The 26,797-nt window shown below is 36.6% G+C and overlaps 1 protein-coding gene across 2 annotated transcripts in view; it reads right to left on the reverse strand.

Annotated features, from left to right (window-relative positions):
• The window catches only part of SERPINB7 (serpin peptidase inhibitor, clade B (ovalbumin), member 7), a 25,549-nt gene extending 13,115 nt beyond the window's left edge, over positions 1 to 12,434 (reverse strand). The window contains exons 1-3 of one of the 2 annotated variants that reach the window (XM_008586363.1): positions 12,267 to 12,434; positions 6,704 to 6,754; positions 6,009 to 6,125 (exon numbers count right to left, since the gene is read on the reverse strand). In XM_008586363.1, coding sequence (XP_008584585.1) covers positions 6,009 to 6,125; positions 6,704 to 6,754; positions 12,267 to 12,434 — 336 coding nt within the window. The remainder of the gene's footprint in view (positions 1 to 6,008; positions 6,126 to 6,703; positions 6,755 to 12,266) is intronic. The other variant, XM_008586364.1, reaches the window with a different exon arrangement.
• Between the last annotated feature and the right edge of the window lie 14,363 nt (positions 12,435 to 26,797).

Here is a 26,797-nt window from a genome sequence, read left to right on the forward strand (position 1 = left end):
AAAAAATATATAAAAAAAAGATAAAAAAAGGGCGGGCGGGTGGGCGCGCTGGATAGTGGGCGACTTGGGAAGCGCGGCGGCGTTCCCGCCCGAGGGTTCGGATCCCACATACAGACCGGTTCCCGCTCACTGGCTGAGCGAGGCACGGGAGCAACACTGAGGGTTGCGATCCGTTGCCGGACACGGAAAAAGACAAAAGACAAAAAAAAAAAAAAAAAAAAATATTCATCAAAATTGTCAAGATCATGGAAGTCCAGGAAAGGCTAGGCAACTGTTCCAAATTGAAGGCATAACAAGACATAATGCATCATTCTGAATTAAATTCTTTTACTGTAAAAAATGATATTGAGATGATTGGTGAAACTCAAATGGGGTCCAGATACTATCTAGTAGTAATATAACAATGTTAATTTCCTTATTTTGAATGTAGTATTGTGGTTATGTAGGAGAACGTTGTTGTTTATAGGAATTATAGAACAAAGTATTGAAATGTGTGATGTCATCTCAAATGGTTTGAGAAAAAAAATTCTATTTATTTATTTTAATTAACAAATGAAAATTATCCATATTATGGTATGCAGCATAAAGTTTTGATATATTTACACACTGTGGAATGGCTAAATCAAGCTAATTGACATATGCATTACCTCATATACTAATGTTTTTCTGGTTAGAACACTTGAAATCTACTCTCAGCAGTTTTCAGGTGTACAATATACTGTTATTAACTGTCATCATGATGGTGTAAAATAGCTCTCTTGAGCTTATTCTTCCAGTCAAACTGAAATGGTGCATCCGTTGCCAACATCCCCAATCCCCCTACACCCTCTGTCACTGGTGACCACCATTCTACTCTCTGCTTATAGGAGTTCAACTTTTACAGATTCCACATATAAGTGAGATCATGTGTTATTAGTCTTTCTATGCCTGGCTAATTTCACTTACCATAATGTCCCCAAGTTATCAATGTTGTCACAAATGACAGGATTTCCTTCTTTTTTAATGTTGGGTAGTATGAGAGTACTTCAAAAAGTCCATGGAAAGATTCATATGATCTTTTAATTTTGTTTTTCCACAAACTTTTTGTGTATATTTACCACATTTTCTTTATTCTTTAATCCACTGATGGACACAGATTGATTTTATATCTTTGCTATTGTGAATAGTGCTTCAATAAACATGGGAGTACAGATATCTCTTTAAAATACTGATTTCATTTTATTTGAATATATACCCAGTGGTAGGATTGCTGGATCATATAGTAGTTCCCTTCCCACCTTTTTTTTAAAGAATCTCCATTGTGTTTTCCATAATGGCTATACTAATTTTCATTTCCACCAACAGTGTACAAGGGTTTCCTTTTCTCCATATCCTTGCCAACATTTGTTATCTTTTAACTTTTTGATAATAGCCATTCTATTGCTACCTCATTGTGAGGTGATATTGTGGTTTTAATTTTAATTTCCTTGGTAATTATTGATGTTATGCATATTTTTATACACCTGTTGACCATTTGTATATCTTCTTCTAAGAAGTGTCTACTCATGTACTTTGCCCATTTTTTGATTGAATTATTTGTTTTCTTGCTATTGAGTTGTGAGTTTCTTTATATATTTTGAATATTAAGCCCTTATCAGATGTATGGTTTTGCAAATATTTTCTCCAATTTCTGCATACTGTCTCTTCGCTCTGTTGATTGTTCTTTAGGTGTGCAGAAGCTTTTTAGTTTGATATAATCCCATTTGTTTACTTTTGCTTTTCTTGTCTGTGCTTTTGGAGTCATATCCAAAAGATTATGGCCCAGACCAAGTCATGAAGACTTTCCACTCTGTTTTCTTCTAGTAGTCTAGTAGTTTTAAAGTATTGGGTCTTCATTTAAGTCTTCAAAGCATTTTGAGTTAATTTTTGTATATGGTGTGAGAAAGGGGTCTAACTTCATTCTTTTGCATATGGACATCCAGTTTTCTCACTAACACCAATAAGAGACTGTCCTTTCACAATTTTGTCCTCTTGATTCCTTTATCAAAAATCTATTGACCATTTATGTGTGCATTTTTTTCTTGACTTTTTATTCTGTTCCATTGGTCTATGTGTCTGTTTTTATGCTAGTACCATGCTGTTTTGATTACTATAGCCTTATAGTATATTATGAGGTCTGGTAGGATGATACCTCTGGCTTTTTCTTTCTGTTCAAGATTGCTTTGGCTACTGGGGTCTTTTATGGTTTTAAATAAATTTTGGGATTGTATTTTCTATTTCTGTGAAAAATGACATTGAAATTTTGATAGGGATTGCATTGAATCTGTAAATCACTTTGGGCCATTTGGACATTTTGACAGTATTAATTTTTCCAATCCATGAACACAGGATATCTTTCCATTTATTTGCATCTACTTCAATTTCTTTTGTCAACATTTTATAGTTTTTAGTGTACAGATCTTCTTGGTTAAATTAATTCTTAGGTATTTTTTGATAGCTACTGTAAATTAGATTTTTTCCTTGATTTCTTTTTCTACAATACTTGCAACTTTTCTATGAGTTTGAAAATATTTCAAAATAACTTTTTTTTAAGTTGAATGAAAACCTAACAGTTCTTCACTGATAAACTACAAAACTTGGGAAAAAGAGAAGTCAAAGATGGCTCAATACCTGGTAAGATTTCACTAAAAGAAAATAAGGAGTAAGGAAAGATCTAGAGATGATGTGTTGAGGAACCTGCAGATGCCCACTTGAGGAATTATATTAGCCAAGGATAAATTTGAGCCTGGCACTGATGGGTAAAGGATGACTCATACATCTGTGGAGAGCTACAGAGATATGCAAGATAATGTCAAGGAACTATAAACTGTGTGAGTAGCAAAACCCCTCCCTGGGTGAGAAGGTAGATTGAAGATGGAAGATGACTGGGTCTAAAAAACACTAGAATTTTAAGCATGGTTGAAGGAATAAAGATAAACAAAGAAAACTGAGATGAAGCAGCCAGAGGAAATGGTGAAAAAACAGGAACAATCAATGGAAATCATGAGAGGAGAAGTTTCAGGAAGCATCATTGGTATTGAATACTATGAAGAGGCAAAAAAGCTAAAACTGCAAAGCGTTTATAGCTGGGGTGTTTATATGTGGTCATTAGTCACCTTGGTAGGAGGAGCTTCAGGGGACCATTTAGATAGAAGCTAGATTGGATGGATGAGAAAATGGATTGAAGTGTAAATGAGGGTGAAAGAACGAATTCAGCATGTAGATATCACTGTTTGAAGAAGCTTGACTTTTTTTTTTTTTTTTTTTTAAAGATGACTGGTAAGGGGATCTCAACCCTTAACTTGGTGTTGTCAGCACCACGCTCTCCAAAGTGAGCAACCGGCCATCCCTATATAGGGATCCGAACCCGTAGCCTTGGTGTTATCAGCACCGCACTCTCCCGAGTGAGCCACAGGCCGGCCCTGAAGCTTGACTTTTCAAGCTTAGGTTGTCAGAGTGAGAAATAGGAAAGTAGGAAGAAAATCATGGGTGAGTTTTTTAAAAAGCTTTAGAAAATGTACACCTTGAGCACATAGCTATGCTATGAGGAGAAGAGTGATTGAAGTGAGGAAAAATATTGATGGAAACATATCACTGAGGAACTGGGAGGCAATAGGAGGCAACAATAAATAGAGGAACTAGCCATTAAGAATAATTAGTCATTCTGGAATTGAAGAAAACAGGGGAAGGGATCAGGACACACATGGGCTGGGATATGAATCCTCCCTGATAGCTTCTGTCTTCTTTGTCATGTAGAAGACAAGACCTTCAGTTGAAACTGGTGTTGAGAGTAATGGGTTGTTGTAGAATTGAGAGAAGTAGGGATGCTTTCAATAACTGTTGTGAAGAATGAGAGAGAGAAATTACTAGAAACAAAATGATGACTGTTGTGCACACTGAGGGTCTAGCTGGGATGGGAGACCATGATGTTGTAGTGGTAACTGTATGCTTTTGGGTTTCCAACAGGTATCATTTAGGAGCCCAGGAACAATTGCTGAGGAAAGTCGTGGCATTGATCCAGATTTGGAGCTTGCTTGGAGAAGGAAGGTATTGGTGGCAAGAGAATGGTTAAGAAATGGATTCATGGGTAGTTTGGTATGGTGTGACAATGAATATGTTGAAAGAAAGGGAAAAGGTCAAGAGACTGAATAACAGCACAGTTAGAGAACAGGGAGGGTGGGGGTGAGAGAAGGAGAAGTGTGGGATGCTGCGGTCACATACGGGAATCCAGAGTTGTGGATTTCAGAAGTTTAATTCTGGGTGTGGATCCATTTCAGTGTCTGGTTTGGCCATTAGTTATTAAAATGGTGTGTAGAGAGGGTCAGGAAACCGTAAGAAGGCAAGTTGGGTGGGTCATCCAGAGGGACATTGATGTTACCCAAATAGCAGAAGAATTCAGGAGTGCATGGAATTTTCAGAGAGGTTTGACCCCACACATATTTAGCATAGATTGGAAGTGGAGGGAGAACAAGATCAGACATGGTGGTTGGGTATTCTACGATACCATGCTTTTCGTAAAGACAACTTATTATTGTTATCATCATCAATTCTAATAGCCATCCATATTCAAATGTGAGTGACAAAGAGCATTACAAAACAAAATGTATATAGCATGGAGATGATCTAGCTTTGTGCCCATCTGAATGATTGAAAATTTATAACGTATTACATTTATAACCAAAAGTAGTTTGTAGAATAACTAATTGTACTTGTAAATGGTTAAGAGGAAAAAGGGCAATGTCTCCATTTCCATTTTCTTGATCAGATCTGACTCTTACCGCGCTTCTGGATGCATTGTGTTTTACATACCCTGAGTGCCAGGGAAAAAAAGAACATGGAAACCTGCTATAAATAGAACAACTTCCAGTTTAAAAGAGTTAGCAATCCCTCAGGGGTACAACAGTATGTGTGGGAATAGAGAAACAAAATGTGGGTCTACATATAGGGTGGCCCCTAGTGTGTGGGATTCTTTTGGGAAGATTGAAAAACAAAAATGGCTTAATGCTTTGTAACTGGCAGGCTACCAAAGGACTTGGGAGTGGTGCTGGGAAAAGGCAAAAAATCTGAGTGGGTGACAGACACAGGGAACAGTAAGGCTAGGGTGGAACACAGATTGCTGGCAAAGATGCAGGTAGAGATTAATCCAGAGATGTCACTGAGGCAGAGTTTTATAGTTGCATGAGGAGTGGAGAACTAAAGAGAGAGAAGACATTCCCAGAGAACCACGGCCACTGTTTGAATAGGAGTAACCAGGTAAGCAGCTCTGGTCGTCATAGCAATGATGGTTCCAGGGCATGGGTTGAGCGTGGCAGCATTTAGAGAGCGTTCTGGGCCTAACTGGTCTTTGGGTAGGCGGGATTCTATGATGCATGTATTGATAACACAGACACTGCACAGAAGTACTAAAAATTAGTACTGACCTCAAGTAAACCCATTTCCCACCTCTGCTGAGTCTGAGCTTCTCCTCTGTCAACAGCTGGACTTTTCTGACCATGTCTCCTGCTAGGAATATTTTTATAAGTGATCTCACTGATAAGATAAGTAAGTAACTACTAGAAGGAGAGATGAAAAGAATGGCTGAGATAAAAAGGGGGTGAAGAGAAAGAATTCACACTGGGGATTCAAAACTTTCTCACTAGAGCAAGTCTCACTGATAGACTTGTTTCTCTGCTGCAATGGTGCTCCGAAATGGGTTTGCTGCTACCCCCGTCCCAGTTACGGCTCAACATCGCTGCCCAGGGCACCTTCTCTTCTGTTTTAGAGCTCATCAGTCTGGTGATTCTGAAAATGCAGATTAATTGGGTAAAAAGTTGAACTTTAAAAATAGTGATGATATGTTGAAGACACTTGGAAACATAACTAGTGGCGAGAAGAAAAAAATATCACCTTTGTACGCTTCAGTGGAAACAGGTGCAAGTCTTTATTCAGATAATGGATTGAACAAGATTCAGGTGTGGAAATAACCTTCTAACACAGGCATTTGCACTTACCTTATGGAAGTCAAACACTTTTTCCACGAACAGACCATTGGCAATGCTGAGATCGTAATCCTTGTGGGATGTCTTTATATTAGAGAGAACTCTGTTCAGTTGAGATTGGATTCTTGGCTGCTATTAAAAAGAAGCATAAAAACGTATTCTTGGACTGCAAAGATATGCATAATCTCATTTACACATGAAATAAAGCATGAATATTATAACGTAAAAGAATTCAAAAATAATGATGCCGTAAAAGGAGCAAAGCCACATATATCTACAGTCTTTTTCTCATAATAACATAATGGTGTATTTGATTAAATCAAAGAATTTACTGAAATAAATAATTAACCTTGGAATAAAATTCTTAATGAAAGATAATAAAGGTGTCTAATATGTGTACTAAATAATTCATTTTACCAATATAAGTTGGTTGTAAATATCAAAGGAAAAAGGTAAAACATTTAGTTCCATGCTATCTTGTCAAAATCTGGCTAATACACGAGTAAAATATTAATAGATTAATAATTAACAACTCATTTATCAAAAATTTAGTGAGGAACATCCATAATCTGGAAATCTGAATGAAATAGGTGCCTTTGCTTAGAAAGGATAGAAAAACATACTTAAATATATTCACAAGAGAGAAATTTTTCTCAATTTAGTCCTACATCCTCTTTCTATATTCTAAAAGAATATATTGTTTTTACCTCATTATTAGAAGAGTTTCCATGTCCTGAGCTGCCATTAAAGTGAAGTATCTGCAGAGAGAACACACGGACAGCAGTCAGAATCAGAGGTTACTAAGGGAACAGTGGGCAAGAGGTAAAAAATAAAAATATTTCTTTTCCAATAAATTTGTCTAATTGTTATTCCAAGTTCACTAGTGTCCTAGAGCTGATTCTCCCCATGACTCCAAATGAACATCAACAGGCTAAAAAGGACAGAAACATGTTCTGGTTTTAATTTTTATTCCACCTTTTTTCCTTTTTCACATCCTTATTTCTCTCACATTCACCAGGATTTTGAAATTTGTGTTAATTTACATAAATGTCACAGCAACATTGCTTCCAACTAAAACATGCTCAGGTGGTAGTGGATCCATACACAGATAACAATGCATCATTGTGCCTCCCTCCTATTTAACACTGAACAAAAAGCATATTTAAGAAGCTGAACTCTACAGTTTTCAATATAGTAAATAAAGTGCTACCACGACCACAACATAACTCAAAATACCTGTAGACTGTTTTGTGACCTATGGAATGAATAAGCCTCCTTTTGAAATAAGTCATCAATTTATGTGTTCGTTTAACTTTTATTTAAGTTCTACTTACTAGATCTGTCCCCCACCTTTTAAAATTTTTTTTGTAATTATGGAGTCACGAAATCCATTGGCATTTCCTACCAATAATTATCTCTAGATTTCTTGAAATTTTATTTTATATAGAAAGCATTAAGTTTTGGGCCGGCCCGGTGGCGCACTGCTATAGTGCGCCGCTTGGGAAGCATGGTGGCGCTCCCGCCGAGGGTTCGGATCCCACATACTGACCGGTTCCCGCTCACTGGCTGAGCGAGGCGCGGGAGCAACACCGAGGGCTGCGATCCCGTTGCCGGTCTCGGTCCGGTACGGGTGCAACACTGAGGGTTGCGATCCGTTGCCGGACACGGAAAAAGACAAAAAAAAAAAAAAAAAAAAGAAAGCATTAAGTTTTACCCCTTCCCTTCCATGCCCCATATCTCATGGAGTTCTCAACATATAGAGCTTCCCCTAATTTTCAAGTTATTGATAGGACAAAACCCATATGTGTTTGTATACATGCCTTACATTACCTAATAGATTTCTCTGAGCACAGATTTCTCTCAGGTTTTCACTAATGTTTCTGTCTTAGTCTTTGTAACTACACATTGTCTCATACAAAAGAGGCACAAAAACAATTTAATTCAGGTGGTCATTTGTATTGACCAAATTTAAAAACTGTATTTTGTGAATCAGACATGATTTTGACTAGGAAAAGATCATATTAGTCTGGTAGAAGATTTTCTCATGGCGATGTAAATGTAATAATGGTTGTGAAATACTTCCTTCCCAAAGTTGATCATTTTCAATGAATCCCACTATCATTGCAGTCACCAACCGCATCACCACCTGCTCTTTGGGTCATTGTGAGATCTTGACTCAATGTCACATTTTGGTGGCTTCTAACAAAAGAAGAGGACTTTTCAGACCCTGCCCACTCTGCTCCTTTCATTCAAGATTATGTTTACAGGGCTTTATAAAATTTAAAATGTTTCACATTTGGAGACTTTTATATTAAATGAGTTCAGTTTAAAGAAAAATCTGTTATATTCATAAAATAATAAAACTGAAAAGCTTAATATTTTTCAGTTTAGAAACTTCCTTACTTATGCTATTAAGTTTAAAAAATTATTGCTGTACCAAGTTGTGTTTTCTGATCAGCTTTAATTCTTTGGAAGTGAATTTTGTTTCAACTGTGAGTGATTATGCATGGCATGTTCTCATCTACAGAATGATTCAACATTTTGAACTAGAACCTGAGGTGACTGTGTGCCAGAGACCCTTGGACAATTCTGGTTCAGCAGCCCATGGGAACATCAGTATGCTCCATGTGAAAAAGTTTCCGTAGTCTTTCCATTTATAGATGTGATAGACTGCCACTGTACTGAGCATTGTACTGAAAGGCCTAAGCCATATCAGTCCACAAGAAAAGTTATGTATGTTATGATACCAAAAAATGATGAAAATGTGAGATGTCTTTTAATCTTAAAACTTTCACTATATTATGAGAATCTTGCTTATTTGCAACATCTCTACTACATAATAGAACAAGCCACCTCTTGCTGCCCAAATCAGAAAGAAAATGTAATTGGCCGCCATCACTGTCAATCATCAAGATATAAGAGGAAGGCAGTTCACTTCAAAGGAAAGAAGCAATGACCACACCCTGTCCATTGAGCTCTTCCATGGACGAAAGTTTTGTCCAATCCTCCTAAGAGGGAAGAGCAGAGAGACCTCCAGTTACACCCTGACCTTTGAAACATTTCAGGAAGTAAGATATGTTAAGCTAACACACTAATGTAGGTAGCATCTGATGTTATCTTAAATACAAATGAAAGAAATTACTTAAACACCTTTTTGACTGACGCCTGATACTTGAAATTTTGGATTTGTGAAGTTCTGAAATGTTCATTCACTGCCTTATAAAAAAGAAAACTACATTATAATTTGAAGCATGCCAAGGATGAGAGGCTTCCCTGCTTATGTGACCAAAAATATTTTCTAAATATTTTTCTAAAATAAATAACAAAATAATTTAATAAATAAATAATTTAATAATTTATAAAATACATAAAATAAATAAATAATAACATAAATAATTTATAAAATAAATTAAATAATTTAATAAATAAATAATTTAATAATTTATAAAATACATAAAATAAATAAATAATAACATAAATAATTTATAAAATAAATTAAATAATTTAATAAATAAATTAAATAAATAAATATTGTTTTAAAATATTCTGGCAAGATTGCTTCAATGAACAATGAATTTAAAATTTTAATGGGCAGCTGAGTAAAGGTAAGTTGTAATAAATAGCTTTTGTATTAAAAATGATTTAATGAATTGATAGTCTCTTCATTTCTCTACTCCCACCCCCTTCCCAATTTGGTGATTGAAGGATATTTTTAAATATTTAGAACTTAGACTTAGTGCTCCAAAATTTTCAAGGAGCAATGCATTTTGCCCTTTAATTTTAAAAGTTTGGGGCCTTCCCTAGGAGATATCTTAAAGCAAAATCATTATGACCCTCATGGGAACCACGATGCACCAGATGATAGCCAGGAAAATGTCCCCATATGAAATCACACAACAAGAGCCGTGTCTTCTGTTGCACTAAAGGCAAGCTTTAGTCATAGGCAAAGAGCCTGCACGTGATTATCTAACACACTGACAGTGAGAACTTTGAAGCTTCCCCTAAAAAATTGGATATCACCAAATCAACCCCCTCAGCCTGCAGAGGTGAAGTCATTCTCCCAAAGTCAAAGAATTTGGACCCAATCTTCTTATTCCCAGACCAGTGTTCAATTTCCATGACACCAAGTTGCCTCCCTTGTGTCTAAAACATTATGTATTTTTATTAATAAATGTATACATTTGCTAGATTTTTTCTAAGGCTTTGTTTATCAAATAATAACTTGAAAAAACTGGAGCTTGCAATAATGTACTTTGGGCTGCATTTCAGTTTGGTGGCTTCAGGGCAGTTGTTCTTGACTGAAGATTGATTTTTGCCACCGGGTTTGGGTTTTGTTTTGTTTTGTTGGTCGTATCTGAAGAAGTGTTTTGTTGTCTCAATGGGAGGGTTGCAATGCTGGTATCTAGTGAGGAGAGACCAGGGACACTCGTAAACCTCCTACGATGCACAGGACAGCCCCACACAACAAAGCAGTATCCTGCCCAAACTGTCAGTATTGCTGAGGTTGAGAGACCCTGCCTTAGTAGATCATTCTGAGTTTGAATCACAGATCTGCCCTCCACCAGCACATGGTTGGCATGGCAACCCCTCCACACAGGCATGGTAATAATGCAAGGTATCTGTAAATCCAGAAAGTATCTTCAAAAAGTTCACGGAAAGATTCGTAGTAACTTTTAATTCTATTTTCCACTAACCTTTCAAAGAACCCTTGTACCTCCTTCAGTGTTATAGTGGATTGAATTGTGTCCCCCCAAAACTCCCTGAAGCTTGAATTGTGTCCCCCAAGTTTTATGTATTGGAAACTTGGCCCCCACTGTGACTGTTAAGAGGGTGGGAAATCCTATTGTGGTAATTGAAAGGTGGAGCCTTGAAGAGATGATTGGAGTGTAGCACCATGCCATAGTGAATGGATTAAAAATGGTGGTCAGGGGCGTGGTTCTGAGGGCTTTAAAAGAAGAGGAGAGTCTGTCTTGCTCTCTCTTGCTCTCTCTGCTCTCTCTGCTCCCACCATCTTGCAATGTGAGACCCCCTGGGTCACTGTTGCCACCACCAGATGGACTTTGGACTTCCCAGCCTCAGAAACTGTAAGTGAGAAATGTTTTTCTTTATAAATCACCCAGTTTCAGGTATTGTGTCATAGCAACACAAAACGGACTAATACAAGTGTGTTACTGTGAGTATCAAATCAGATCATACTTGTAGGCTTATCCCAGAGGCTGGCAGTGATGAAGTTCTCAGCAGTTGATCATTACTATTGTCTCCTCAATGTGAGGTACGCTGTGTACTGGACTGTAAAACACTCTAGTTCTTGAAAAATGGCAGTCTTAGATTTGTAGTTTTTCCCTAGCAACGTATGTTCGCTGAGCTATCCAGAAAAAGAAAAGAATTATTCTAGCTTAAATTATCCACAAATAATCTTCAACAAGTATCAAGGTATGACAGTTTACAGCAGGAACCAGCTTCCTTTAGCACTCACTTCTGAACTAAACAAATGGGAAGAGCCAGGGGTGGGGTTGGAGTGGGCAGAAAGGATGGCATCAAAGCCTCTGTTTGCAGTCTGGACTTGGTATCTCACCTGATATTGAGCTACTGAATTTCCAGGAAAAATTCCTGAGAGAAGGGAGGGTAATCTTAACCATTTCACCTCCCTGTACAGTCTGGCTCAGAGCTGTGTGCAAGGGTGCATTAATAAGCATTTTCTGAAGGTAGTGGTGGACAATGTGATGGCCATTCAGGTAGGCTGCTATTATCTGGAATGTACTATTATGTCATCTGTGCCCAGGTAACCAGTGCTTAAACTATGATGTCATTGGTAACTCATTCTAGCTCCTATCTCACCCACGTGTACCAGGCAGTGGTCCTCAAACATTAATGTGCACTTAGAGAGCTTCTTTAAACACAGATTGCTGGGCCCTACACCCACAGTTTCTCATTCAGTAGATCGGGGGTGGGGCTCAGGCATTCGCATTTCTAACAAGTTCTCCAGGTGATGCTGATGCTGCTTGTCTGCAAAGCACACTTTGAGGACACTGTACTAAGGAAAGGAATCAAAGCTGCGGTTCTAGGAATATTCCTGCTGCCTCCTGGCTCAAAACCAAGTGCTGTAAACTGTGCTTTCTTCACCCCTGGAAAGAGATCGTGGAGATGGGTGACGAGGTGACACCTGGTGCCTTCACAATGCCCTTCATTGACATGAGCACCATTGCAGTGAAATATTCACTAGGAGAAAACAATTTGCCCAGATAATTGATTGCAAAAGCTGAGGCTGACCTTATCAATCTGAGAAACACAGGTATCTCGAGCACCCAAACGGACCAGAGCCAGAGCAGAGAAGAGGCTCAGAGAGGAAAAGAACATGTTTCCATTCCCCTGATTGTTATCCATCTCTCGGAACAGGTTGAAGCAAAATTCTGTATTTGCCGCAGCAAGGGAGGCCATTGTGAAATGGAGTGCCACCTAGGAAACAATGAGAAAATAAAATTAGTTCTGAGTACATTTTCTATGAATATTACGGGTTTTATATTCATGAATTTTTTAACTCAAAGCTTCATTTCTTTAGCCTTGGATGTAACCATCAAATAATAACCAAAAAGAAGAATTCCTTTGGCCAGCATCCTTGTTACTAACACTCTAAAACTATCTTTTCAGGAAAAAATATTATAATACACTCTTCTCACATTGATATCTTTAGCATAACCTGCACTCTCGTATTCATACCTGGGGCACATTCCTGACCCTCCTTGATGTGGCATTTCTATCCTTAGCAGCCTTTAAGTGACCTGCTACTATTTATTACATCACTCTAGATTTCTAAACTGAAATATAGAGCAAAAGCATGGTTTAAAGTAAATATTACAACATTAGACAGTTTATTCAAGGTGTTATAGTCTTGGTTATAGTCTTTGCTTTCTAATTCATCTGTAATTTAATAAAATGTTAACATTTGAAGGTTTAACAAATCATTTCCTTTCCTTTTCTCTATTATGGCCTCTGTACACATTCTTAGAGCTATCATACACCTAATTCTTTCAAGACTATCCTAATTTCAAATATTATGCATCCTCAGTCCCATAAGTGTCTTTATTTTTAAGACGATTTAAAAAATTTTTTTAATGCAAAATGTGATTATCATAGCATGTATTACGAACATGCATAGACTTTCCAACCCATAGGTCTACCTCTTGTTAGAGAACCAGGTATTGTAGCAAATTTAGTACCAAGGATGAAAATGAGATTATCTTTGCATTTTTGATAGTGTCATTTCTGACATATACAGGGATGCCACCACCATGAAATTCTTCAGGGATCCACTTTGGTATTTCTCTGATGACTTTCTTCATAACTCAAACCAATACCAAAACAACAATTGGGATTGTCTCAGACTAAATAATTTTATGTGTATTCTGCTTGAATACTATTGCCCTTGAATATTCTATGACATTATATCTGATGGTGTGGCCAGTCTAAGAGTCACAGACCCTTAGAAGACTCAGTCCTAGTCCCAACCCTGTTACTGATGGTTGCATGACTTGGGTCAAGTCTTTAATTTCTCCGAGCTTCTAAATTTTATCTTATTCAGTGAGATGATCTATTGACATGAGCTAACATAGTGATTTTCAATGGAAAGTCACATACCCTTCTACCTTTCATCCCATAAGAGGAGCACTGTAATACCGGGGTATCTTGGGAGTGGGGTTATGGTATGTAAGAGGAAGACAGTCACAAGGAGGGAGATACATGTAGTCTGAAAAAAAGAATATTTTTAAATTGCTGGTGTGTTGATTTTTTGTAGTGGCAAATTTTTAATGCCTCTTAAAATTACAAATGAGATTAAAGTAAGTTTTTCAAATTTTATTTTAACAAATGGAGCTTGAGTTGAAAAATAAAGAAAAAACTGTTCTAGTATAATGCCTGACCTATAGTAGACATCCAGTGAATTAAAGCTGCTACATTCATTGTTGTCTGTAAAATGTTCTCAGACAACAAGAGTGTTCCTGAGGAACCTGTACTCTGAACTTTGGAATTCCAGGCCCAGAGAATATCACTGAGGCATGAGGCCATAAATAATGCTGTTTTTCAGAGTCAAATTCAGCTATTTGCAATTTATTATAAGTTCCATTTTTCAGTTACTGCTCCTCCCCCCACCCCCGGCACCAGGAACATCACGGGGAGGTAACTACACACGCTTTACTCTAAGAAAAAACATCTACATTCTTTTAAAAGTTATCCAGAAAAAAGTTAAATTGATTTATATTTAATCCAAGTAATCCAGGAAAAGAGCAGTGGCATCTGTGATTGGAGCTATAGGAGAAGCCCCCTGTAGCAAAGAAGAGAAGGAACAACAAAAATTGGGGTGGGCACAGGATGGGGGTTGGCACAGGAGAGCAGCTTTATTTATAGTGAGTGATACTGGCAGTGCTTAAGGCCTCTCAACTTTTCAGGGACTCAAATCATATTTTAGACCTGAAAAATAAGTATCGCTTCCAAAATATGAAAAAATAAGGTCAAAATTAACTTGTATACAATTAAATGTATGAAAATGAAACATACATTGATTTCTATATTAAACTTAATAGTTATAAGAATTTCTTTAATTTTGGGGGGAAATTGCACATTAGATTCTCTCTCTTTAGGGCCGGCCCAGTGGCGCACTGGATGGTGCGCCGCTTGAGAAGCGCGGCGGCGCTCCCGCCGAGGGTTCGGATCCCACATGCGGACTGGTTCACGCTCACTGGCTGAGCGAGGCGCGGGAGCAGCACCGGGGGTTGCGATCCCATTGCCGGTCCCGGTCCGGTACGGGGGCAACACTGAGGGTTGCGATCCGTTGCCGGACACGGAAAAAAAGACAAAAAAAAAAAAAAAAGATTCTCTCTCTTTAAAAGACTGTCCAACACTTCATGTTGATTGCTGAAAATCATTAACAATAGTAAACAACATGGATCATTCTTAGAAAAGTAACTTCAAAACAAAATCAAAATAATCCTTTCCAAACATTTATAGTGAATCCTGTTTAATAGAAGTCAATGGGTATATTTTAATATATTGATAAAATGTGGGCTAGAGCCTTTAAAATAATACCTGAAAGACTCTTAAATTACTGTTTGAGGACCTGCCTGCACAGTCCAATGGAAGTCTAGATGCTACCTGCTTGTATCATGTACCAAAGTGTAAAACACACTTTCTGTGTTTTGAAACAAAAAAACACATTTTATATGATCAAGCCCCAATTCTTCTTGTTGCTTTATAAATTATGTCTTACTATTTTATCCCTTGGGGTTAAAAAAACATTTTTTATATTTTTGAATATTATTCTTTAATTACCTTCAAAGCAATAATCATAGATTTTCACATTCTAAACTTTTAGTGATCCTGGTAACTTTCCATGAAACTATTATCACATTGAAGAGAATGGAAGCTACATAGGAATATATTTATTCAGGAGATAGGGTACATGATTTTTTGGCTTGGGCACATTTTGTGGCAGACAAACTATACTGGATTTAAAAAATCATTACAGAGAAACATAAGCCAAGACATTCCAAGACAATTATATGCTCTCAAGTCATAACTTTTCAAATGATAGATGGTACTAAATAGTGTATTCCTAAATATTCTTGGACAGATGTGTTCACACATGTTGAAAACAAATACCAAAAAGTATGTTCCATTTAACATAATTGTTTTTATTATCTTTCTCTATGCAGGTGCACTGTAGGTTCCAGAAATGAAAGCAAGATTTTTTCCTTCTCATCTGATATAAAGTCTGAATCCCAATGACAAATAAATAATTATATTTAAGGCTGAATTAATTGTTTTACAGCCCAATGTTCCATCAGGTAACAGATGAATAAAAATTAGCATGAAACCAAACCTGGGATTTTTCTTTCTCCTCTAGTTACTTTCACAGAAACTTAAAAATAAATAAATAAAACATTAACAAAAGTAAACTAAATTCACACAAACCACCACCAAGTATCAAATAACTTGGGTCCCAATTAGTAACTAAGGAAACCAAAAAGGACAATAAATTATGTAAAAGTTACAGAAGATGTGCCACTTCCCTGTATGCCATTGTCCAGACATAGCAATGAAGGAAAATTCTTACCAACTTATAAAAAATCTTGGCTATAGAGAATAGCTTTTTATTTCACTAAAAACATACCGTATCTTATGTTTCTTACATAAATTTGTAGCATAATATACAAGTATGTAATTAACTTATAATTTTCTAGTTAACACAAATTAGCAAATACTCGTGAAGGTTTTTAAATCCCAAACCTCAGATCTGAATTCTAAAAGTCCATGGCAGCCTGATTACTTATGATATATTTCAATCTGAGATTATTTATGGTGTATTTCAATCTGAAAATTATTTTTTCCCTTCCTTTCAAAAATCAATATACTATTTGTGTCAAAAAAAGATGTTTTCACCAAAGCTTTTTTTAAAAGGTCTAATAAAAAACACAAGAAAAACAATTTCTAAAATAAAGCATGAGAAAAAACAGACACAAAACATATTCAATAAAACATTAAATTACAATTATATTTCATGGACCTAAACTTATTAGATATAACTGATGAATTATATGCCTTATATGCTTGACAAAAATATTATCTAATCTCAGGAAATTTTGACTGTCTAGAGAAAATTAATCATAAGGTATATTATTGAAAGACAGCTTTCATATTTACTGAATTAAAATATACATGTTGGAGGGAAATTAATTACTACTGAACATGCTTAATTTTATTCTTATCAATAAGTGAAATGTGATGCTATAAATATGGTTACTACTCTACAGAAGTATTTCCAAAGCTTTCCATTTCTTTTAAAAACATGGTTTCAAATTTTGATAAATTTCTAATCAGTTGAGTACCTTGCTATGTGATTAAAACAGAGTTCAACTCTAATCTCAAAAATTAGTATCCAATTTATAATGCCTTAAGTAAGAACACCGGAAATATGGAATCTAGATTTGTACATAATTCCCTATTTATCCATTCAAAGATGCAATATAAAGTTTTTGAATGATATCTATCTTCTGCACTGTGGTGCATGCCATTCTCCCATGACACCATGTAATCAGTCATAGACAAGCCATAAGGCAGTGGAGCAGAGAACAGGACCAGGCAACAATTTGGATATTGTTTGATGAGTTTAGTGTCACGGACACAGAGAAGCAGCCAAGATTCATTCATCGCCCACCACCCTTCACTTTCTCTCTCTTGCGATACATCTGGCCAGACTTTAAATTGTGGACTTCAGAAATATTTACCTTACTGTCTTCATAGAGGAAGTTAGCAGCTGGTTGGGTGAGTCTGAAAGAGTTCCTTGCATACGCTGAAATATAAAGCCTCTGACTCAGACACTCCCTACTTGCTTTTGTGATGACCATGATAGTTTTAAATAATGTCATTAAAATGAAATTATGTTCAGGCCCTTTACAGAGCAAATTAAAAGAAGTTTGTAGAGTATTAGCTACAGCTCCAATTCAAAGTAGTCAAACTACAAGTAGATATTTTTAATTAATCAATTTGGAGCATAAAATTTTACTTAATTTGATATCTAATAACACATGGTATTTTTATATAGTATATGTAGATATCCCTACATTGTGGCACAATTAGCACTTTTTACATATGCAGATTCAATCACTGGGTTTTTTGTTTTTTGTTTTTTTAATCGTTTACTTGATTCCACCCCCTCCAATTTTGGTATATAATGAGGAATACAGCAGAGCCCCATCTTCAAGGATTCATATTCTAAGATCTATAAATTTAACTACCATAAGAGAAGTATGAGTGCAGTACTAGCGATGTAAAGAAAGCAAAGTGCTGGAGACCTGAGTGGGCATTTTCTCATTCATAAAATAAAAATTCAGATCAATTATAGTTTCATTTAAAATCTAAATTCTTTATATTTTTTATATGGTGAAAATATTTTTATATTTATATATTTTTATATAGTCACCAGCATGGTGTTTGGCTTGAGAATTGGAAAACACTATTTTGGGGTAGGTAAGTGAGCTGACCCTTTCAGGAGGAATAGGGTTGTACTTTTCTTAGTGTTTCTGACTTCACCTTAAACATTATTCGTAGAAGCATTTGTCCACACTGCCTTCATTTTAATTATGTGATTTAATGCCAAAATTGAATATCATGATTATTTGAAGCTCTCTCAGATGAATATCCTATCAGAGGGATAGATGTGACCACATGGGGAGAGATATCTACCTTCATGATATTTAGTGATAGGAACATGGAAAACTAAACAAATACAAAAAAAAAATGAGAAAAGATAATAATTATTAACTCCAGGGAAAATTAAGCTTATACTGTTAAATGTATATCATAGCACACTTTATAGCTCGGCCATGGACAAAATTCTGTTAGTTATAATGATTTAAAATTGAATATTGAGCTAAACAAAACTTATGATATGTCTCTCTAGGGAGATTAGGAGGAGACTGTAGAGCATGGGGTGGGGAACAAAGTACCCAAAAGTACATCATCCTCTATGAAAGTCAGTCTACAGACCATCTCTAAAAGTAAAAAGCAGAAAAAGAGCAACATTAGCATGTTATTTAGAGATCTGGAGGAAGACACAAGAAGTAGCAGTAAAAGCAATTCAGAGGCATTGTTCCTGTTAAGCGGGAAGCAGGGTGGAAAGTAAAATTTTAAGCAGGCAGAGACTGCTGTTTAACGTGATAAGCTTTGTGGTCTCATCGGGAAACCCCACTATTTGGCTCATACATAACCCGCAAATAAAATGAAGGGTAAATTGCTAGATCTAGGGTTAAATCACAGCTTGGCAACTCTACTACCTGTGTGACCTTGAGCTAGTAACTGAGCTTCTCTGAGCCCCACTTTTCTCATCCATGCAATAAGAAATTAGATCAATTATGTTTTTATATATTTATATGAAAATTCATACACATATAGTCACTAGTATGGTGTTTGCTGTAGGACAGGCCCTCAATAATCTTAATTCCCCCTTTCATCTCCTGTCCTCCATCACTACACTCTTGTCATAGTGTATTATGTACTATTAACATACAACATAAGAAACTGGGTCACTTCCGCCGTTTTTATATAGCATTTTACCTTCTGAAATCTGGGCTTTTACCACTGCTATCCCTCCGGAGTAGCAATAACAATAGTTTCTTCCAATGAGCCAAATAATAGAGAGGTTTCTTCACAGGGATTTTAGTCCATAAGAGGAGAGGGGAAAGCTTTTAGGAATAACAAGCCGTTGGGAGTGAAAGCACAGAGTTAACAGCAGGGAGAGGAGATGCCTGAGCTGCATGGAGGTTGACGTGTGAAGGGAATGACCAGGAGGACCAATCTGTCCCAGTTTGCTGGGGATTTTCCTGGTTTTAGCATCCCAGGCACTGCCTCAGTTCTGGTTGGAGGTCTATTGGGACTCATTTTCTCCTAACAGCTACAGTTCCTAGAGCTTCTCACAAGAACTTTGCTTATCTAGCATACCCCAGAACCATGCTCCCCATGGTAATCCAATGCTCACTATCTTAAGACACACCATAAGATATTCCTGACCCCAAAAATACGCCCTCGTCTGCCCAGTGATGCCTGAAATTATCACGGCAGGAGACATGGGCCTCCACATCATTGATAGAAGGTCTATGCCAGTGTATATTATTGAATATAATAATTACTCTGATGTGAGCATCACATATTGCACATGAGTGTTGCTGTTCAACTCTGTACCCCACGGATATGTACAATCAACTTTGTCACTATAAAAATAAATTAAATAAATAAATAAAAATTAAAAAGAAACCAAATTAATTAAGCACAAAAGAATAACACAGTATGATTCTCTTTAAGAAAAGATCAAGCCAAGATCTGATATAAAGATTTAATATAAAAGATCAAGGCCATATTTTTAAGGATCCCTAAATGGATGGGCATACTAAGTCAGTGAAATGATTGCCTAAATTACTTCTACTGAAAGAGGTTTTGTTGATAAAGAAATGGTGGACGGAGGCTTTAGAGGTTATGGAAATATTTTGTTTGTTAAATTGCATGCATACACTGAGTGTACATTTATGTATCCAAGTTATATTTCATAATCTTAAAAAGTCAACCAAAAAACATAAAGAAATCAAATTCCTCGGAGATAGAGTCATGGCACAGTGTATATAACTGATAATTGATCTGCTCCTGATCAATTAGGTTTTGATGGAGAAGGGGTTGGGAACCTTGAGCCAAGGATAAACAGGTGACAGTGACATAAAGATCAGAATGCAAAATAAGACCAAGAGGACTAGAATACATGGCCATGGAAGAGATCAGAAGTCACAAGTTTTCCTCCAACATCCCCAAACCCAAGGAAAGGTGCTGGTGGTGATGCAGGCTGCCCCAGCAGAAGAGCAATCCCTCCCGAGGAAGAGACCTGGAGAGATTTCAGGCCTCTGAGCATGATTATTGGCCATCAACATCTTTCTTGAGATTCGGTAGTGAATTTACCTCTCACCTACAACAAAAGATAGGAGCAGTAATGCAAATCAATAATTGAATATGCAAATAAATGACATACTCACACTAGAACCTTGATACACAGAAGCTATGATGAGAATCTTATCTCCTTGCTCTAAGTGATCAGTTCTCATTCACAAAGAAAAGGTTTCCACACTGCTCAGGGCTGTTCAGCCCTAAATGTTTTCTCCATGCATTTAGGAAGATGACAAAGAAAGAAGACACAACAATCACAATTCCTCGAACTTGTTAAGACAAGTGAATAGATATGATGAAGGGTGGGACGGGGGAGAGGGAGCGGGGAGGGAGGATTCAGTAAAGGGACATGAATATCGACTACATTGTATATTGGTAAAATAAAATTTAAAGAAAAAAAAGAGATGGGAGCCTGATTTACCACTATCTATGAAACAAAGTAAGCATTTCTAAACAAAAATTTGTTCTAAAAACCTTAGAATGAGAATTTGAATGCTGTCCGTAGGTGCAGTCGGCACCCTGCTCAAGCGCCTGCTTACTGATGTGTAGACCCAGCTTCTGGGGTGTTTTCCCTGTGACTCAGAGCACAGTACTGTCCCTAAAGAAGATTAAAAGCATCTAGCTTTACACCAGGTTTCAAAATAGTATCTGACTAAGGCAGTCGTTATGTTGTTCATTCAGTTTATATGTGAACCAGATTTGAAGAGGCAATTTTCCCATCTCTGTTCTTTATAATGACAATAATTGTGATATAACCGTACAAATTTCAGGATTGGCAGCATTTATCAGCCTGTCTCAAAGCATACTCCTCTGTTAGTGAGAGGGTATATCAACAGACAAAACAGACATCCATACATGAAAGCAAGACAGCACTGACTCAACTTTTGTATCCAATTTTACTGCAATTTGTCATTGGTCTCTTGTAGCCTAATTTCTTTCAATCTTATCCCATGTAAATATGCCTGGGATAATGACCTAAAATAGGACTTGGTACAATGTTTTGTTATCATCCCTTAATCTCAGATGTTCCTCTGGACCCCTAACTTTTTTGGCTGGCTTCTCTTTGTACCGTTTTCCACTTTCTCTTCCCCCTCTTCCCAGTTTGCTCTGTCTTGGAATTTTCCAGAGATGTATCTGTTGGGGTATTTTTCTCACCTGAACTAAGCAACTTCAGATAGAAGCTGAAACTTGGGGTGTTAATTCATTCTTGTCACCCTGCCAGCCTCTCCTCCACCCGTCTGATCTGGCAATGGAAAGTCACATCTGCACCACCCAGAACCTCCCTGCTACTATACAGGCTAGAGTTTGTTGAGGTGGGTTTGTCCCTTGAAAAGTGGCCAGGTACAGGGAAAGGTAGGTTGGGACCATTGGTGGCTCACACCTTTGTCATGAGAACATGCCACACAGGGGCAATGATGAATTCCAGTCTTGTCTCTAGCATCGCAGTGTTAAGCTGCGTGTTGCACCAGCTTTCACGTGTTGTGCACAGAATGGACTGAAAGCCTAGTTTTGGCTGAATGTTTTCCAAAGTACAGCCAATTTTAACACAAATGACTGGGTCTTCTATTCCAAAAAGCCATGAGAATTATAGGGTACCATCATTTTACAGTTGCCTGGCTGTCAATTTTGTCTAGTTTTGCTTCTTTCCCAAGAAGGAGGGGATTCTGCCAGCTTATCCAAAATCAAATAGTTATTGCTCACCTTCACGAAGGTTTATGAAGGTAATATAATAGTAGAGAAAAATATACTCACAAATAATCCCTGAAACTTAATTTTGATTTAGCAGTTGATATAAACTTCCTGAGGGAAAAGGTTGCTGTTAATATGGAAAATATAGGCTTACAAGTGGATTTCCTATTCTCTTTATTCTAATCACAGTGATAATTGACTAGGGTGAGCTGAAATATTTTTAATCCCACATCCTTTCTATTCTCCACCTATTGCAGTTATAAAATACTTTCAAGTGGTGAAATGGTTAGCAGGTTAAAGACAAGGGACCCAAGTGACGCATAAACTGGATAATCCTCCTGGAATTGCCAAGAATCAACCATAATTAAAGCTCTACTCACCATTGTTTTCTTCTCCAGTTAAACTCAGACATCTCTCCCACTACTGTGTCTACAATAGTTAATTTACAACCAGCCAATCTCACTGTGACATAAATCCAAGAAGGAAAATCATCCACGGGAACTGACATGTTAATTTTTCTCCCTTTCCATACAATGATAAACAAAATTTCCTTAGGCCTTACCAGTTCATAAGTACAGATGGGGTCACATGAATTGTAATAACCTGCATTTTACTGTCCTTTGTTCTCACTTACTAACCCAGGGCTAAATCCTGCTGTGATGTTTCATGACTCCCAAGGAAACAAGTTTGCCCATCAGCTACAGCTACCACATGAGCATTCCATGTTTCTCTTCTGCTTTGGCCCCTCATCACTGATCTCAGTTTCCAGGGAGCACCAGTGTATCTGCCAAGAAGGTATTTCCTGGTGCCCTCATATTTGCCCACTCACAAGGGGTCAGCACCATCACTTTGTCCCATGAAGAAGTGGGGCCTTCCCAACTCTTATTGTACTCTGTTGCCAGGCACCCAGCAGAGATGCTTATTGTACCTGTGACTTCTAGAGCTTGTCACCCAAAGAGCTCCTTTGGCTGATGCTTATCCTTGAGACCAGATGAATAACAGGAAAAACCTCTGTGTTTCTTCATTCACCCACTGTGTCCATAGTTACTCCTGCATAAATATCCTTTTTATAAGTGTTTTGCCTCAATTAAAATTAATAATTATAAAATAGGTACTTTAAGGTGCTAACAAATGATCATATAACCCAAATATATTTGAATTTTCTCTACTATTAACCCTGAATTTTCTATGCTTAAAATTTTACCTAAAGGCTTTATCTATGCATGTTCTCCCATTATCATCCCCAAATGAACCATTAGCCATACTCTCTCTTTAGAAGCATAATATCAAGTGAATAAGAAATGTTCACCTTTCCCAACAAATGGCTTGGAAATAAAACAAAGTGGTCTATCTAGATCCAAAGCTATTCTCTTCTCTAAAACTTGGGTGTCTTAAATTAACTAGGCAGTAATTTTACAAATAATTATGAAAAGCACTGCCTCCTCACAGTCATCCCCATCTAACACTACAAGAAAAATAATGGTTTTTTCCACAGAGCTTTGATATCATGACTGCCAGTCTCAGTGTGCTTTAATTCATGGTAGTTCTCCAGCTACCTAAACAACATTTTTCATTTTTTTGAGATTTAAAAATAATAATAATAATAATAATTCAATATGGGTGCCCGTTTTTAGAGTAGTACTCTGGAAAGGGGAATGACGTGGGTGTACTAATTACTCTGAATTAAAGGAAATTCTCTGTACCTCTTGATATATATTAGCTTATTCCCTGGAAGCTGAAGTCATTTGTGTTTTATTTGTGTGCTTAATATTTTGTTTGTTCCAAATTCCAGGCATTAAAATTTTTATATAAACTGTTTGCCACATCTAATCCTTCTAATCTAAGTTATTTATTTGAATGAAATCTTGTATAAGCAAGTTCCAGGTCTTAATTGCATGTTGCATCATGGTTAATTTATTCTAAGTGATTACACATTAGGTCTATTTTTATTTCTTGGTATATTCTTTGCTTTTTTACTGTAGGCAGTGCACAAAAGACTTCAGTTAGTCTACAGCTTTTGTCTACATGTAAATATTTATTTACCTTATCTTCTCTTCTTGCTCTACTTCCTCCACCTTCTGCTTTTCTCTTTTACTTTTGAAATGATTGATCCTAGCTTTCACTTCACCATAAATAACATGATATAATATTTTCCTTAGACATTTAAATGAATGGCCATCACTGGGACTTCCTATAATCTATTCTCATCAGAATTCCAAATGCTGGAGGCCTACTGCTTTCCATTATTTCTGCCATATCATTTCATCATGTTGTCATGGTTACAACCAACAGAATAATAAATGATAAATTCCTGAAGAATTAAGTCATTACTATTGCCTATTAGTGACCTTTTCTATTTGAACTCTTTTATATTTATTACCAGGGATTTTTCCCAAACAAAATCCAGTTCTAACTTCTTAAAAAGAAAATTAAAGTTCACTTTCTATCTAAAAATTTTAACTTTCCAAAGAAATTCAATAGTTGGTCCCATTTGTTTTTCTCTGTTATTTTATCACCATATCTTGAATATCATTGACTTTCATGAAAAATAAATATTTTAAATCTCTAGATTCATTAATCTTTACCCTTGACCAGTTCCGATGGCAAGGTCAAATATAAATGCTGTATTTAACTTTCCATAAGTTTCTACTTACTTATTCTTTGAAATCATTGTTCTTGGTTCAAAATGGGAGTTTAAAAACTTCTACCTATATGCTTCTATGTGCAGTGTAATTTTTAAATCTACACTTTAATTTTAATTAAGTCTGCAAGTCAGTGGCCTTGGAGGTAAACATAAATCTAATTCCTCCTTCATTAACAGATAGGCATATAGTAAGTTAAAGGAAACTGTAGATATCATTTCAGTCTAAATCTCCCATTTTAAAATGTGAGAAAAGTAGGACTTAGAAAGTCTGTGTATTTTTCGAATAAGAAACAGTTGAAATTAAGCCCCAGGATGCCTGTGATCTTTTCTTCTCATTGAACCGTGATGTCTTCCTGATCATTTCTGGTCTATTCTCCCATGGCTCCCTCTTCAACTCATCCTCAGTGAGAAGTTGGAAGTCAATGTGGCTACCATCTTGACTTACTCATGAATACCCCCACAAAATCTGCCTCAGATATTACAATCCATCTGTTCTCATAAGGGTCTATGAGAAATAGAGAATCCCACATAATCTTACAAAAAATGAAAGTAAACCTATTAAATTCAGAGCAGTTTTCTTACTGTTTTTGGAGTAATAAACTCCCAGCCCACGAAAACTTTTAAAAGGGTGCCTTTACTCTATGGGTAAAGATGGCAAGAGCATAGAGGATTCTGCCTTCAACAAAAAAGAGCATGTTCTGTGTATAGGAAACTCATAAGAACACAAGAAATAAGTATAAACTAATGGCAAGCCTACCACGATTAGGGAAAGATTCAAAGTTTCCTTTGTTGCTGTCATTTCATTTATAATGTTATCAATTTTATTATGGGCAAAATATAAAATAAAAGTAAAACTCAGAATAAAAACTGGGAATTACCAGCATCTAGTCTGTGCAGGAAACTTCATTCAAAGAAAACACAAATTCCATTTCACGTATTCAGGCTTCCTTAAAGAGACCATTCTAAAGATTTCACAAAGCTTGACTCATCCAAAATGCTTCCTAAATCCTTTTTGGATAACTCTTCCCATCCCCAAACTATCACTCATATCGGCAACTAAATACCCTTCCCTTTCTCGTCAGATGCACTGTTTCCTCACCACAGTGATGCCTCACTTTCCCACTGTCTCTTTCTTTCCTGCATGTGTTCACACTGTCCCTATTGATAAAGCCCCCATTGTCATGTGACCCACCCATACCACCATGCAAAATGCATGCACATCTTTTGGAGATTTAGTTTTTCTTCCACTACATTTCCTGAGACTATCAGTCCCCTTTGTTCTGGTGAAAGTGAATAAAATTCTGTGGAATCTCTCTCTCTCTGTGTGTGTGTGTGTGTGTGTGTGTGTGTGTGTGTGTGTGTGTGTGTGTGTGAGAAATGGAAAGAAAATAAGGTGAAGTGGTAAAAAATTTAAACAACATAGTCATTAGAGTAAATTTCACAGATACATTGAGCTGTGTACCCTTATAATAGATAACATATTCATCTCAGATGCCCATGGCTCATTCATAGAAATTGACCATATATTAGGTCACAAAGAAAACATCAGTAACTTCAATAAAGGAGAAATATTACAAACAACACTTTCTGATCACATTCAATAAAACTACAGATTACTAATAACAATAGTAAAAAAAAAAAAACTCACAAAATGATCCTTCACATGGATAGTGAAAATTCTCCTTCTAACTTCTGAGTGAAAGGTAAAATAGAAACTGAAATTACAGAATTAAAAAATAATAATAATAACGATGACAGTAGTTTCCAGTTCTGGTCAAGATATGGAAAACACACTCTGCTCTATTCTCTCTGGCTAAAGACAACTAAAATCCCTGGACAAAGCTATAAAGTAACCATGAGAAGACTCTGAAAGATAGTAAAAGAAAGAAGACTGGCTAGGGACCACAGGGCTGGAGGGGCAACCTAGTGTAAAATTCTCTCTTTTTTTTTCTTTCTATACAGCCCATATATATATATATATATATATATATAT

This window comes from Galeopterus variegatus, unplaced genomic scaffold (genome assembly GCF_000696425.1).
Source record: "Galeopterus variegatus unplaced genomic scaffold, G_variegatus-3.0.2 Scaffold3964, whole genome shotgun sequence".
In the NCBI taxonomy this organism is placed as follows: domain Eukaryota; kingdom Metazoa; phylum Chordata; class Mammalia; order Dermoptera; family Cynocephalidae; genus Galeopterus; species Galeopterus variegatus.